This window comes from Microtus oregoni, unplaced genomic scaffold, assembly GCF_018167655.1.
Source record: "Microtus oregoni isolate MIOR12 unplaced genomic scaffold, Mior012 000008F_ref0000371, whole genome shotgun sequence".
NCBI lineage: Eukaryota > Metazoa > Chordata > Mammalia > Rodentia > Cricetidae > Microtus > Microtus oregoni.
This window is the reverse complement of record NW_024543067.1, coordinates 56,618,994-56,634,601: the sequence shown is the minus strand read 5'-3', so window position 1 is coordinate 56,634,601 and position 15,608 is coordinate 56,618,994. Positions and strand designations below refer to the sequence as shown.

The 15,608-nt window shown below is 43.1% G+C and overlaps 1 protein-coding gene across 1 annotated transcript in view; it reads left to right on the top strand.

Moving 5' to 3' along the window:
• The window catches only part of Jhy (junctional cadherin complex regulator), a 62,161-nt gene that overhangs the window by 366 nt on the left and 46,187 nt on the right, over positions 1 to 15,608 (top strand). The window contains exon 2 of the mRNA XM_041657780.1: positions 727 to 1,050. Within this exon, the coding sequence (XP_041513714.1) occupies positions 728 to 1,050 (323 nt within the window). The 5' untranslated portion in view covers position 727. The remainder of the gene's footprint in view (positions 1 to 726; positions 1,051 to 15,608) is intronic.

Here is a 15,608-nt window from a genome sequence, read left to right as displayed (position 1 = left end):
ATGCTGTTGCCGTATAATACTGAGCTGAGACTGATCTCCATATAATGGCCCCCCAAGTTACACACTCCTCTCTGGCAGCATCCTGGGTAGCAGACCCTGGTCTTGGAGTGAAAGTCTGTGTATTATATACAGTTCTGGTTGGGGAAGTCATGCTTTTCTCTCTGTTACTTTGTAAATGATAAAACCCTAAACCTGTCTGAGTGCATCTGTGGCTGCTGCTGAGCAGAATGTACACACACACACACACACACACACACACACGCATGCACACTTGCCCTGGGCATTTGAAATAAAGCCATGGAAAGCACTGTTCACAATTAACCATTTGGCTTTGTTCCGGCTTGTTTGTAAGAAGCCCTTGGAAGCTGGAAACAGAATCTGCTTTCAAGCAGCCATTTGATTTCCTCAATAAAACCTCATTCGATTACTCGGGGCCGCTTATGGGCCCTAAATCAGATGTGTTTCTGCAGAGAGAAAAACAATCATTTTTCCACTAGGCCTCCCTGGCTCATACACTCAAAAGGGTGCATTCAAAAGCCTGCAGATAATATAACAAGGTTCTCTTGCTCATTGACATTTTTGACAAACATTGACATTATGATTTCAGAAGCCACAGAGTAGCATAAATATAATTTTGAAGCAATTGCTTTTGACAGCTACAATCATAAATGTCGGCTAACTGCTTCTGTTAACAAGAATGTTCCCGTCCGTGTTTCTGTGTTTCAGGATGAGTAAATATAAACCAATTCCCAAGCTCTCCACTCAGTCTCCCGTCCATCATACCAACTTGAGGACCCAGCCTTCGGGCAGACCCTTTAAGGAAGAAGACTTAAATCGGATTTCAAAAGACTCCTTAGAATCAGATTCAGAGAGCCTTCCTCAAGAGATTAAGTCCCAGTGGGAAGTTGAGGACCAAATCCAGGACAAAAATATGGAGCCTGACAGCTTAGAGGAGGGAAGCCTGAGTGAGACGGAAGAGGAAGTGAAGAGAAAAGCGGCCCATGGGGCCAGCAAGGACAACCTGGGAGCTCATGGTGGTGTAAACTTCAGGTAAGAGACCAGCCTGTGAAAGGCACTGATGCTGACCAGTTCCCGGTGCCTTTCCAGGAGAGAAAGGTTGGGCTGTCCTGTGAGCAATGTGCGGAAGGGGGTCTCCAAGCAACTAAGGGCAATATGGCTCCTTGATGTCACTGCATTCTCCCCCACTTCGTCTTTCTCCTCCTGTTTCTCCTCCTCCTGTTTTTCTTCCTCTTCTTTTTTTTTTGTGTTATTGTTGTTTTGACTGTTGTTTTTGTTGTTGTTGTTGGTGGTGGTGGTGGTAGTGGTAGTTTGGTTTTGGTTTTGGTTTTTCAAGACAAGGTATCTCTATGTTACAGTTCTGGCTGTCATACTGGCTTTATAGACCAAGCTAGCCTCAAACTCACAGAGATCCGCCTGCCTCTGCCTCTCAAGTTTGGGGATTAAAGGTGTGCACCACCACTACCTGGCCCTCCTCTTCTTTAATTAAGCAGTGCTATCCTTATTGACTGGGTGTAGGAACCTCAAGAACATACCTAGAGTACCTACCGGGAGATGTACTGAGGAGGGCCGCTGTTGGTTCCTGGCCACCTAGCTAGTTTAGACCCGCTTGTTTGTCCTGGCCACCCAGAACTGAAATAACCACACAGAAACTGTATTCATTAAATCACTGCTTGGCCCTTTAGCTTTAGCTTCTTATTGGCTAACCCTTACATCTTAGTTTAACCCATCTCCATTAATCTATATATCACCACGAGGTCATGGCCTACCAGCAAAGTCTAAGCACGTTTACCTCTGGGGGAGGCTCCATGGCATCTCTCTGACTTTGCCCTCTTTGTCCCAGCATTCAGTTTAGTCTTTCCCTACCTACCTAAGTTCTGCCTTGCTATAGATCCAAAGCAGTTTCTTTATTCATTAGTGGTAATCATAGCACACAGAGGGGACTCCCACACCAGGGGGAGCCTTCTATAGGTCCCCAGGTATAACCACTGGTGCCAGGAGAGCCTTCTGTAGGTCGCCAAATATAGCCACTGGTACCAGGAGAGCTAGTGGGTCACCAGGTATAACCACCAGTCTTAGTAACTCTTCTTGTTGGTAACTCTTCTTATTGATATGACAAAATACCTGACAGAGAAAGAAGAATTTATTATTTCCATGGTTCAGAGGGTACAGTCTGTAATGATGGGAAAGACACGGAAACTGGAGAGATTTGGTCTCTGATGGGGGATGCTCAGGCTGCAGCTTCATGCATAGAACCAGCAGCAAGCAGAGTCATGTGGACCCTGAAGTGGGTGTTTCCATTAAGGCCAGCTTGCAAAGACCTGCTTCTCCTAGATAGGCCACATTTGCAAAGGTTCCACAACCTCCTAAAATAGAGCTGACTATGGACCACAAACCTATGGGGTCACATTTCACATCTCAAGGGACCTATCCAGGGTGCACAGTCTTGGAGAGGTCTCTAAGAGACAAAATTAGCACCTAGTTCTGAGGCTTTTCCTTTGTCCTCTCCTTCACTTCACTGGAGCTATCAAGTTAAATGAAACTTGTCTTCATATTAGGGAGTCAGGAAAAAAACCTGATAAATGCTGTCACCAATAGGCTGAATGCAATTGGTTGTTTAGTGTTTTTATGATTGTTTTTAACTCTTTTACTCTTTGAGGGCCCACCACCCCGCTCCCAAATAAATCACCCTTAGTCCTATTCTTTCTTATGTATGCGAGGCCTTAGTGTGACTAATTTCTAGCCAGCTTTTCTTAGCTTAAATTGGCCCATCTACCTTTTGTCTCTAGGTTTTTACCTTTTTCTGTTTCTGTATTTTTTTTTCTTTATTTCTTTCTCTATGGCTTGCTATGTAGCTAGTTGACTGGCCCAGGAGTCCTCCTCCTTGTCCTGCTCCTCAACCTCTTGTCCTCCTGGATTTTTCCTCCTCTTCATTCTGTTGCCTGCCAACCCTGCCTATCTTTCCTCCTGCCTTGTTATTGGCCATTTAATTCTTCATTAGACCAATCAGGTGTTTTAGACAGGCAAAGTAACACAGCTTCACGGAGTTAAACAAATGCAACATAAAAGAATGCAACACATCTTTGCATCATTAAACAAATGCTCCACAGCATAAACAAATGTAACACATCTTAAAACAATATTCTACGACAGCTGAAGGCAGAAAAGGTTTTAGGATGACTTTAGCTAAACAAAGTGATTGAGTCAACTAGGGGTAGAGGGGACGGCATCATGAACCAGCTTTTCTGGAAACCTGTGCCTTTACATTAGAGAGGGGGATTACCGACTGCAGACAGAGCTGCTGCTAATAATGACTATTACAACAGTATCAATACTGTGGGATTTTAAAAGTCTTTTTTACCCACTGTAATTATACTGTAATTCTGTAGGGAAGGTGTTGTGGTTCCTACTTTAAAGTTGGGGAAATGAAGCTAACAGAGAAGAAATAATTTGCCCAAGGTCATAGTCGTTTGAAGGCATGTTTTTTTTTCATTTGTTATTAATGTCATGTTTTATTGTTTATGTTTTCTGGTACTATGAATCAAACTCAGAGCCTTGGCACACTAGGCAAGCACTCTGCAACTGAGCCAGTAAACTTTTTGACTGTGAAAAATATCTATCCTAAAAAAATACAGGGGAAAAGATGACATAACCCTTAATGCCACATTTACATTAGATTATCTTAGAGTCATAATCATAAATATAATTTAATCATTTCATTGTCGGGGCTGGAGAGATGGCTCCATGATTAAGAATCTGTAGTACTTTTAGAGTGTGGGTCTCCACACCCACAACAAACAGCTCACTGTGCCTGTAACTCTAATTCCAGGGGATCTGACACCTCTGGTCTCTGAAGGTGCCACATCTAACTGCCCATTTCTGTATGCAGATCCACAGAGATATACATGTCTAAATAAGAAAATATAGCTTGTACCCTTTTCATACCCTTTCCCCAGCTTCCTCTTCAGAAGTGACCAGATGTCTACTGATGTGGCGGCACGCCCTTTCCACCTTTTCAGTCGCTCACTTCTCTGTGGGTGCCTGGAATTGGTGATGATATCTGCACAGCCATATGCAGTGTCTGTTATCTTCAGTCGACATTATGTCTGACAGTTTCTTGCTGTGTTTTTGTTTATCTTATAAAGTACGTAGTCTGGAAATAGAGCTTACCCACTTCTTCCTGTAAGGTGCGTCTCTTGCTGCCATGATGACACATTTGATAAGAAGCACCTTACAGAACAGAATGCTGGCTGACTCATGGTGCCAGGGGTACAGCCCAGCATGGCAGAAAGGTCATGGCAGGAACCTGAGGTCGCTGGTCTCATGGCATCCACAGTCAGGAGGCAGGAAGGGATGAAGTCTACTACTCAGTTCAGCCTCCTTGGTATTTATTTGTCCAGCCGTTAGGAAGGGGCTTCTGGTGTCAGTTATCTGAGGAATCCCTCACAACTATGCCCAGAGGTGTGTCTCCTACTTGATTCTAGTTCCTATCAAGCCGACAACCAACATTAGCCCTCACATCTACTGATGAATGTATTTCGGTTGCTCCAATTCTCACACAGGTGCCTGGGTGCATGCTGTGGCTTGTTGGATATATGTGTTCTGTTAGGGTGTATGTATACATAAATGCATCATTGAATCTTAGGAGAAGGAACATGTGCCCACAGTGCCTGTGGGTTCCCAGACTTCACGATTGCCTAGACACCTTAAACCTCTACACTCTGAATAGGTATAGCCTTCTACTTTTGATCAATTTTAATTGTTTATCGCTCCTCATGACTTGTATGCTTTTAACCAAAGAAGGTTAATTTAGGCATAGTCTTCAGTGACTGATTAATTTCATTTAACAGAATAGCATATTTTTTCTGTGCTTATAATTATGACCTTGCCTCATGCTACATGGTATTCCAAACTCTAGGGATGTTACAGTGTGATTATCTAAGATCATGGGTAGACACCAGCATCCTGGTTGATTTGTTTTTGTTTTTATAATGAATGTTTAACTGAAATATATATGTATATATGAGATATAACTATATATTTGATATATATTTCATGTATATATGAAAGAATTGACAGAGTTCAGTGACAGATTGGCCACAGATATTGAAGAAGCAAGGGAAGCCACTGACTAAGAATAATAACAGTTACCATGCAGAGAACTTCTCCCATGAGCCCGTCATTGTACTCCATACTATGCGTATGTCACCTCATTTAATCCTGTGGAGTCCTGGTAGGTAGATACTAGAGTCAGCCTGTCTTGGAGGTTGTCAGTGAGGCTTCAGGATGTTGCCTTAAGGCCCACTCCTGCATCTAGGGAGTACATGAGCAGAGCACCAATGCAATCTGACTTGCTGCTCTGTGTTCTCATCCTGGCTCTGATGTGGAAGATCTGTCGTCTTCATGATATATCATAAGTGGTAACAGTTTTACTTAAAGAAATGAGGACATCAGAAAGGAAGTCTTTTATTGCAGTTGTTTCTCATGCTTTTTTATATGGACGAGTGTTTTATCTGCACGTATGTATGTACACCAATGTGTGCAACTTCCACAGAAGCCAGAAGACGATGTCAGATCCTGTTGAAGGGGGCTGCTTGTTTGTCTCAGCAGCCCAAAACGGAAATAATCACACAGAAACCATATTATTTAAATCACTGCTTGGCCCATTAGCTCTAATTTCTTATTGGCTAGCTCTTACATATTGATTTAACCCATTTCTATTAATCTGTGTATTGCCATGAGGCTGTGGCTTACAGGCTAAAGTTCCAGCGTCTGTCTCTGGTAGGGGCTACATGGCTTCTCTCTGACTCCGCCTCCTTTCTCCCAGTATTCAGTTTAGTTTTCCCTGCCTATCTCTGTTCCCCTATAGCTCTGCTATAGGCCCAAAGCAGTTCCTTTATTAAGCAATGATATTCACAGCATACAGAGGGGACTCCCACATCAAGATCCCTGGGAGCTGGAGTTAGAGATGGTTGTAAACTGCCATGGGGTGCTGGGAATCTTACCTGGGTCCTCTGCAAGTGCTCTTAGCCATCTTTACAGTCCCCAAGTCTTCTGCATTGTACAAATGACTTTTAAGATGAGGAGACCAAGAGAAGACTCCATTGAATCACCTCTTTTCCCCAGTTGTTGACAGTTTCTTCTTCTTTTTGTACCATGCTCAGCAGGCACCAGATTTTAGCCTTGTTCAAATTTCCCAGGGATAGTGTGATTACTACATAAGACATCTCAAAATGGAGGTTTTACTTCCAAAAAGTCAAAATTATGGCTAGATCCTTCATCTTCTGGTTCAGAGGCTCTTAGATAATTCGGTTTTCCTCGATTGCGCTGCCGGGGTAATGTTTAGTGATAGACTGTAAACTGCAGGGCAGGGTTAGACAGACTACACTCAGTACCTGTTAGAAGGTACTGCTCCATTGACTGGCTGTGAAAGGACCAGTTCCACACTACAAAGGAAAAGAGAACTGAAGGGTTTGTCCAAATAATGTCTCAAAAATGCAATTCAAGAGTGGTTGGGTATCGATCCATTCTCTGCCTCCTATTAGTTATACAGTCCTTTTGTAGGTTTTCTCTCACTCAAATCTAAGTAGTTATGAGCCGTGGGACAAATAAATTGATCTCGGGCTCTCAATATAAAATTGAAGGAGGCTTTCATTTCTGCAAGGTAGATGGCATTCTGGGGATTGTAGTTCAAAACAAAAATTAGTCCAGGCCTGGTCTTAAACCAAGACAAACCTTTCTTCTTGCTTTGATAAGCAATCATTTTAAAAGCTGCCTGACAAATCACTTAGCCTCGCACTTAGGTTTTGATGTGACTAGAACCTCCAGAAGTCAAAGCCACAGTTCAGGGCTCATGGATTAGAGAAAGCCCTTTACTTAATGGAAATTGGAGCACCATTGGCAGTGGTGAGTGAATCAAGAGTGGAGGAGGATCATCATGTGATAATCCTTAAGCCCCACTCCAGAGTGAGCCTCATGACACTCGGCACTCACGGAGACACAGATCAATGTAATACCAGGACGTCAGAAATAACCTCTTTAGTCCTGAAGCCTTCTGAAGTCATGTGCATTCTAAAAAAAGAAAGAAAGAAAGAAAAACAGAAAGCAGCCATCCAGTACCTAATGTATGTGCTTAATAAGGTCTTGTTTATAGGAATATTTATATAATTCTTTCAGTAATGGACCTACTTGCTTCATATGTATTTCCTCTATCTTAGTTGGAGCTTCTAGATCGGCTTACTTCAATTTTAAAAACTGAGTCCTTAGTATGGTGTTTGGGTGTGAACTCGGGACTTCACACAGGTGACCCTCACATGTGATTCCCCGCCCTGAGCATTTTTCCCCATTACTTTGCAGATGAAAAAACTGAGGATCCTCAACATGTGCAGAGCCCATAAGCTGCTCAGATGACTCAGCTCAAGGCTCTAATTGTGACTGTGTAATCAATCATGGGTCTAAAATGTCTGACCATCAGGTTCCCACTTAGCACTAAGCCTGATGACCTGAGCTTGATCCCCAAGACCCAGATGGGAGGAGGAAAGAGCTGACTCCCACAGTTGTTCTCTGACCCCAACATGTGCAGAAGTGTGCACCCACACACGTGTGAAGTGAATTAGCCAGCACAGTAAAATGAAATATGCAATCATGGATTCCACTTTACCAACTAGTAGAACATTAAAGACAGGGCTGTTGAGATGGCTCCATAGGTAAAGACACCTGCTAGCAAGCCTGAGAACCTCAGTGTGAATCCTCTGGACCCACATGGGGGAAGGAGAGGATCAACTCCCACAAAGTGTCCCTGACCTCCACACCTGCCCTGATTGAGATGTACAGAGAGAGAGAGAAAGAGAGAGAGAGAGAGAGAGAGAGAGAGAGAGGGAGAGAGAGAGAGAGAGAGAAATTACAGAGACATAAAGACTGAAGATAGCACACTCTCAGGATGGACTACTGAAGGCAGAGTAATTGTGTATGTGGAATTATGCATTTTATAAAGCAACACAGTTGTCTAAAGGCTACCGAGTCCTCCGAATAAGTAGACATGTACTGTATTTCTCATTGGGCAGTGAGGGCAGGGGACATTAACCCTTATTCTTAAGCAATTCCCCTGAGACACAGCCACGCTTCTGCTAGAGTGCTCTGTGGTAGTTTTCTCTCACATCACCTGGAGAACACAAGGGCTCGTGTCCTACCTAAGGATGCATCGTGATCTAGGTAGGTGCTAGTGGGGGCCAGGTAGCATGGTGAGCCATTACTAGCTTCAGTTAAGCATTCAAGAACTGTTGGGAAGGAGTGGGGGACTGACTTGCTAATAATCAACATTTTTTTAACTGTGTTATAGGATACATTTCTCCTCCTCCCCTCCTCCCGGGTGCTTTATAGTATGTTGCTTCTAGTAATAATGCAAGAGTCAGGAAAGTATTGGATGATGAATTCTAGGGCTTGAAAATGAGTATTGAACAGTCAACACAAGCATGATGGGTAGAGAAGTGATGGTCAAATATCGGGAGCTTTCTTTTCTTTCAGATTTCCCCAGCTCTTCTCCTTTCTTTTTTCCCTCCAGCTGCTTTCTAGAACTCGGGAAATATTTAAGCTGAGACAGACTCATGTTCCTTATAAGGGTTGTGGATTTTTTTTTCGGGGGGGGGGGGGTTCGAGACAGAGTTTCTCTGTAGCTTTTGGAGCCTGTCCTGGAACTAGCTCTTGTAGACCAGGATGGCCTCGAACTCACAGAGATCCGCCTGCCTCTGCCTCCCAAGTGCTGGGATTAAAGGCGTGTGCCACCACCGCCCGGCTTTTTTTTTTTCAGCAGCTTGAAATGTAAGAAAGATATTTAAGGCTGGTTCAAATGTTCTAGGATCACAAAAACCATTCCAGAAAGTTCTAGGAATTAGCTTTTATTCTGGCTCATTTCTGATGTCATTTATCTGTGTTAATTTCTGTGGTCTATCAGTGTCCAATCTCCTTAAATGTATTGCCCTGTATACCACATTCTAGGGATCTTAGATGATTTGGGGGGTAGAGATAGAAGTTAAAACCTTATTTATTCCAAACCGTGTGGGAAATAGCTATACCAGAGTGGTGCTTTTTGCTGTTAAGTATTAGCTGTTTCCACTCTGCATTCATTCATCTGCTCACTAACTTCTTCTTAGTTAAACCCTGATGCATTCCTCAGAGCAGGCGTGGTGCCATCCCAACAGGTGGATTGTCATAGAGAAAGTCAGGAGCATGTCGGAGCATGGATTGTGTCTATTAAAGGCCAAGCTCCTGCCAGAAATGCTAAAGCCGCGGAGGCTCATGGGGGCTCTCCACTGTTGCCCCCAGAGATATCTGCTAGTTCTTTACTCATTTATTTCAAAACTGGTATATGTTTTTGTACTCAAATAAATAAACAGTTTAAAAAACAAAAACTTAAGAAGGTACAATTTATTACCCACAATCCTGTGAATTTATCAAGAAGATTATAACAAGTTACAAAGAGATAGTTCAATTTATGACCTATATCTACTTCCTCTCAAGTTGAAAAATATAGAAAACTTTGATTAGTATAATTTTCAACCTCATTTCTTTTTTTTAAAAAGTAGTAATTTATTTGTGTGACGAGCACACATATCATAGTGCAGTCACAAAAATCAGAAGACAACTTTTGGGGCTTAGTTCTCTTCTATCGCATGGGTCAGGAGGATAGAGCGCCTTTCTTTGTGAAGCCATATGGTCATTTGCTGTAGAGTCTCACAGGGTAACTTAGGCTGGGTTTGAACTCGTGGAAGTCCTTCTTAAGTGCTGAGATTCCCACTGCGGGTTGTCAAGCCCAGTTAAATACATTTTGGTTTTAGTTATTATAATCTTGTTAGTATAATTTTTAACATATTGCATTTAAATTAAGTGATTTTCCTCATAATTACTAGCATCACCAAGTTTTGCACAATAATCCCACCCTAACTCATCCAGTGATAGATTCTTAGAACTTTTAGAGCCTGAGAGTCAGCCAGTTTTCCTGCTATTCAAAAGGTGGAGCCATGACTTAGAGAAATAGAGACTTGCTGAAGCTCACACCATTGATCAGTCAGTGACGGAACCTGGCCACAGGGCATCTTAGTTACTTTTCTAATTGCTGAGAGGAGACACTATGACTGAGGGGAATTATTTAAAATGTCCTTTAATTGGGGGTCTGCTTACAGTTTCAGAGGCTGAGTCCATGACCATCATGGCAGGGAGCATGACAGCAGGCAGGCAGGCGTGGCGCTGGAGCAGTAGCCAAGAGCTTACGTCTGATCTACAAGTTTGTGGCAGAGAGAGGCTAGGCCTGGCATGAGCTGTTGAAACCTCAAAACCCACCTCTTCGAACAAGGCTACATTTCCTAATCCTTCCCCAGACAATTTCACCAACTAGGGGCCAAGCACACAAATACATGAGCCCACAGTGGCAATGCTCTCTCAAGGCAGCACACCAGAGTAAGACCTATCTATTCTTTTTTCCATGATATCAAGTAGAAATTCCAATACCATTAATCTGACATTTAAAATGTAAAATGTACACTGTCTAAAGAAGGTATAAATACCCAAAAGTCTTAAAAGTTAACGCCTTGGGCTACAGATGTGGCTCAGTTGGTAGAGTGCTCGCCTAGGATGCACAAAGTCTTGGGTTCAATCCCCAGCACTGCAGAAACTGGGCGTGGTGGTGTATTTTGTAATCCCAGGACTAAGAGTGTGAGTCAGGAGGATACAAAATTCATTCTCAGCTAATAAGAAGCTCAAGGCAAAAGACGCACGCCTTTAATCCCAGCACTTGGGAGGCAGAGGCAGGCGGATCTCTGTGAGTTCAAGGCTCACAGAGAGTTCAAGGCTTACAAGAGCTAGTTCCAGGACAGGCACCAAAGCTACACAGAGAAACCCTGTCTCGAAAAACTTAAAAAAAGAAAGAACAATACCCAAGACTGGTATTGCTGGGTCCTGAGGTAGGTTGATTCCCAATTTTCTGAGATACCACCATATTGATTTCCAGAGTGGTTGTACAAGTTTGCATTCCCACCAGCAATGGAGAGTGTTCCCCTTACTCCGCATCCTCTCCAGCATAAACTATCATTGGTGTTTTTGCTCTTAGTCATTCTGACTGGTGTAAGATGGAATCTCAGAGTCATTTTGATTTGCATTTCCCTGATGGTTAAGGATGTTGAGCATTTCCTTAAGTATCTTTTGGCTATTTGAGATTCTTCTGTTGAGAATTCTCTGTTTAGATCTGTACCCCATTTTTAAATTTGATTATTTGGAATTTTGATGTCTAATTTCTTGAGTTCTTTATATATTTTGGAGATCAGTCCTTTGTCTGAAGTGGGATTGGTGAAGATCTTCTCCAGTTCAGTAGGTTGCCTTTTTTGTCTCATTGACTGTGTCCTTTGCTTTACAGAAGCTTCTTACTTTCAGGAGGCCAGAGCCTCAACTTTTAAGACTTTGAGGTATTTATGCCTCTTTTAGACAATGTATATTTTACATTTTAAATATCACATTAGTGGTATTGGAATTTATATTTAACAACATGGGAAAATCAGTACACAGACCTACAGTTTCTGCGTGAAAAATCAATGTTTCTGGGAAGGAAAGGCACATTATCTCATTAAAGGGATAATTGTTCTTCTTAACATGGCATTAAGGGACTCCGTCTTCGTGAGGAGTGGTTCCTTAGCCAGATGACTGACCAACCCAACTGGATTGATTCTTATGTTTTGAGTAGCTTGGAATGTTAGGTTCATACCCAGACCAGCAGTAGACTCCATTGACCAGGAGAAGCCTTTCCCTAATGGGATTCAGCAGAACCCTGATCAAGACTACTGTAACAATCTGGCGTTTCTTATGCCGGTGTAGCCCTCGTTCTGCGCAAGTGGCACCTTGGTAGAAGTGGGGAGTTAGGGCTTCACGCTGCGACCATTAGCACTCCAGTGCTAATCTTCCCTTTATTCACAGGTTCACCTTGAATTAAAATATGGGCCTAGCAATAACTTGGGTCGAATGCCTGGTTATAGCAGTCACAAATCTGTTGTTGAAGCCCATTCTAGTGGCGCACACCTTTAATCCCAGCCTTTGGGAGACAGAGGCAAGTGGGTCTCTGTGAGTTCAAAGCCAGTCTGGTCTGTATAATGAACACTAGGATAAGAACGAGGGCTATATGGAGAGGCCCTGTCACAAACAAAACAAAACAGTAACAAAAGAACACAAACCTGTTGTTAGGGAAAAAAAGGGGAGGATTTGGATCAAAATTATCTAAATAATGTAACTGCTGTAAACAAAGTTCACTACATAACAATTAACCCCTTCACTTGAGTGTGTTTCTATAGGCAGGTTTTACCTTCAATTCATTGAGCTATTATTTTTCTATTAAAACATTTAATTATTTAAGTAAAATAAATGACTCCATTAAACAGAAATTCGTGAGTTACAAATAATCTCCACAAAGTGTGTCCACGGAAAAAAATTTATTTCATACCTGCAAAAGTGACTTTTTAATCTTTTGGATTTGTTGCATTTGATTTCCTTAAAAGCCATGGATAAGAAGAGCGAGATGAGGCAGGATTTAGGGGCCCGTCAGAGACCGCCGTGTTTGTGGTTCCTTTAGAAAGCAGCACAAACTCTACCCTGAAACAAAAACTGAATTTGCTGCTCGTGTGCATAAAAGATTTAATGGCATATAAATTGGGAATAATTACTCTGTTTCAAAGGATTAAATAAAACCTCAATCAGTAATAATATGTGCGGTTTCCATCTAACTGCCTGCTTAGCATGAAGTGGCGAGTAAGTGACAGCTAACCGACGAGGGCTCTGCTTTTATTCCCCTCAACAGGCAAAATGGCCAGTTATTGAATATTTTATTGTGAGTGCAAAGGATGTTAATTGAACTAGAAACATGCTCTAATTTTAGTAATTTTTTGATTGAATACAAACTGAGTATGAGGCTCTTCATTAAATGGAGATTTGATTTTATTTTGTTTGAAGTTATCACAGCACGGACTCAAACATAGTCCATTAAAGGCAGCAAAACCCCACTGAACGCAAGAGAGATGCTCCCCCCTCCCCCCAACTCCCTCTCCTCTCTGCATCTATTTCTACCCCGAGCCTCTGAAGAGGAGCCCCGACATCTGTTGTCTGAAGGGTAACAAAGGAGTTGAGTTCTCATTGTCTGTGTGACCTTCCTATCGGATGAGGAGGGGAAGAGGAGCCTGTTTTGTGTGCAGATGATGGCCAGTGAAAGAGCACTTCACACTCATTTTGTCCCCGTGTGTTGACCCAGACTGCAGAACACAATCGGGCTTCTTAGCACACGAGCGCAGGACAATGAGGTCCTTTAGTATCATGTTCTGTATCAACAATTCGATTTATTTCTGGGAAGCATTGCAGGTTTTCATGTACATGCTTTTGAAAAAAATAAAAATAAATAAGAACATAAAGCCTCCCATCAGTTTCACCGTGTCTTCCATTTGAAAGGGCGAAGGGGCTGTTTGGAGACAACAATTGCGGGTGTCGATGGCACTGAGTCCTTAAAGCTTTCATGGGAACCATGGTTGTTTTGGTTTTGGTTCTGTATAATCCACGCTTTTCCTGGTGCTTCCCTTCTGACAGTTGATTCAGAAGCATGTTTCTCAGCAATCCAGTCTCTTCTCATTTGTCCCCAGCCCCTTCCATATTGTCTAGTTTCTGCTTAAAACATGGAGGTCTGTAGGTATGATGAACTTCCAAGCTGCGGTTTCTTTAAAAAAGGCAATGCATTAGGGCCCCCAGGATATGGGTTTTCTGGAAGGTACAGAACAATTTAATTCAATTACTTGTATCTCCCTTACCAAGTTTTAGTGGTTGTTAAAATATTTTGCCATGTGGATTCACTGATATTTCTTAAACCCATTTCCTAAATTATGGTTCAGACATTTCCCACAGAACCTAAGTTTTGACTAAAAATCCAATTTTAATGGGTGTTGTGTCTTTCAGGCCACTAGGGCACCACTTAGAGCCTCGAGCCCTTAAAATATCTTAAGCCCTTGGGGAGACAATGATCCCTTGAGCCCCATCAGCAGGAAGCGTAGTACACAACTGTGCTATGTCCTGGAGACTGAGTGCAGTTGGCAGTGAGCAAAACCCAGACAGAGCTCATTGCTGTGCTCTCTGGGCTACTGTTTGCTCCATCCTTACTCTGTGCCTGCACAGACGTTAAATAATCACTCACAAAGCTATCAGTGGCACCAGAAGTTAAGGGCCGGCGATTCTGTTCTAGATCTAGTTCCTTGTACAATCCACCGTAACATCTCCCAGAACCAGAAGACGCCATGTCACTGTGCCGAGAAGGAAGGCAGCATGCACACAGCTGGCTGGCTGCCATCACTGCTTGATGTTCAGTGCCGTGAGCAGTTGGACTGATCCAGTGTTTCCCATGTAATCACAAGGCTAATACATTCCCTTCAAATATCGAAGGCCCTGTGCTATCTTACCGTGACTGTGATGAGATGCTAGAAATAAACACCTTGAAAGGAGGAGCCATTTCTGGACTCAAACTCCCATAGCTCTTTGACCCTGTTTCCTTAGGCCTGTGCCAATATTGAGGCAAGAGCACCTGTGAGAGGAGTCTGTTCACCCCGTGGATTCCAGGAAGCAAAGACAGAGCAAGTTCTAGTAGCCCAGAGGGCACAGCTCCAGTGACTTAGAGTCCCCATGAGGCTCCATCTCCTAAAGGTTCAACCACTTCTCAGTACTGTCACAAGCTGGAGACCAAACTGTCCACACATGGGCCTCTCCGGTGCATTTAAAACCCTATCGATAGCAACTGCCTTGGGGGGAAAAGTTACCCAGTATCTTAGGTTCACAGGATAGCAAGATTGGAGTGGATTTGGAGATATTATTGAACAATTGAATACGGATCACCGTTGACTCTAGGTGATTATAAGCCATCATGTGGGTCCTAGGAACCGAACCCCAGGTCCTCTGTAGGGGTTCTGTAGCCACTGAGTCATCATCCCTCCAGCCCAGCAATGCCCCGTTTAGTCACCAAGAAGACTGTTCAAAACTGTCTTCAAAAGAGTGGGGGTGGGGGGCTGGAGAGATGGCTCAGAGGTTAAGAGCATTGCCTGCTATTCCAAAGGTCCTGAGTTCAATTCCCAGCAACCACATGGTGGCTCACAACCATCTATAATGGGGTCTGGTGCCCTCTTCTGGCCTGCAGGCATACACACAGACAGAATATTATATACATAATAAATAAATAAATAATTTTAAAAAAGAGTGTGTGTGTGAGGCTGACCTGAAGCTCTTCCCTTTGCTGTCCCTAACTGGCTACTAGTCTTCTGTCTGTAATTAATCACTCAGATAATTTAGCTAAGCTCAAATTCTTCCAGAGTTATGAGGTCCTTGCATCATTTCTTCAGCCTTAGGTCGAAGCCATGGCTTCCTGCAGAAAGTTCTCCCCAACCTCTCGAGAAGCAGGCATGGTCCCTCCTGAAGCCAGGCGGCCCCATGGTCACCACCAGAGCAGGCGTCACTCTACAGTGTTCATTGCTGGTTTTCTTTGTTTCCCCGATACTGTGCTACTTAGCCACGTGTCTCCCCAGCTTAGCAGG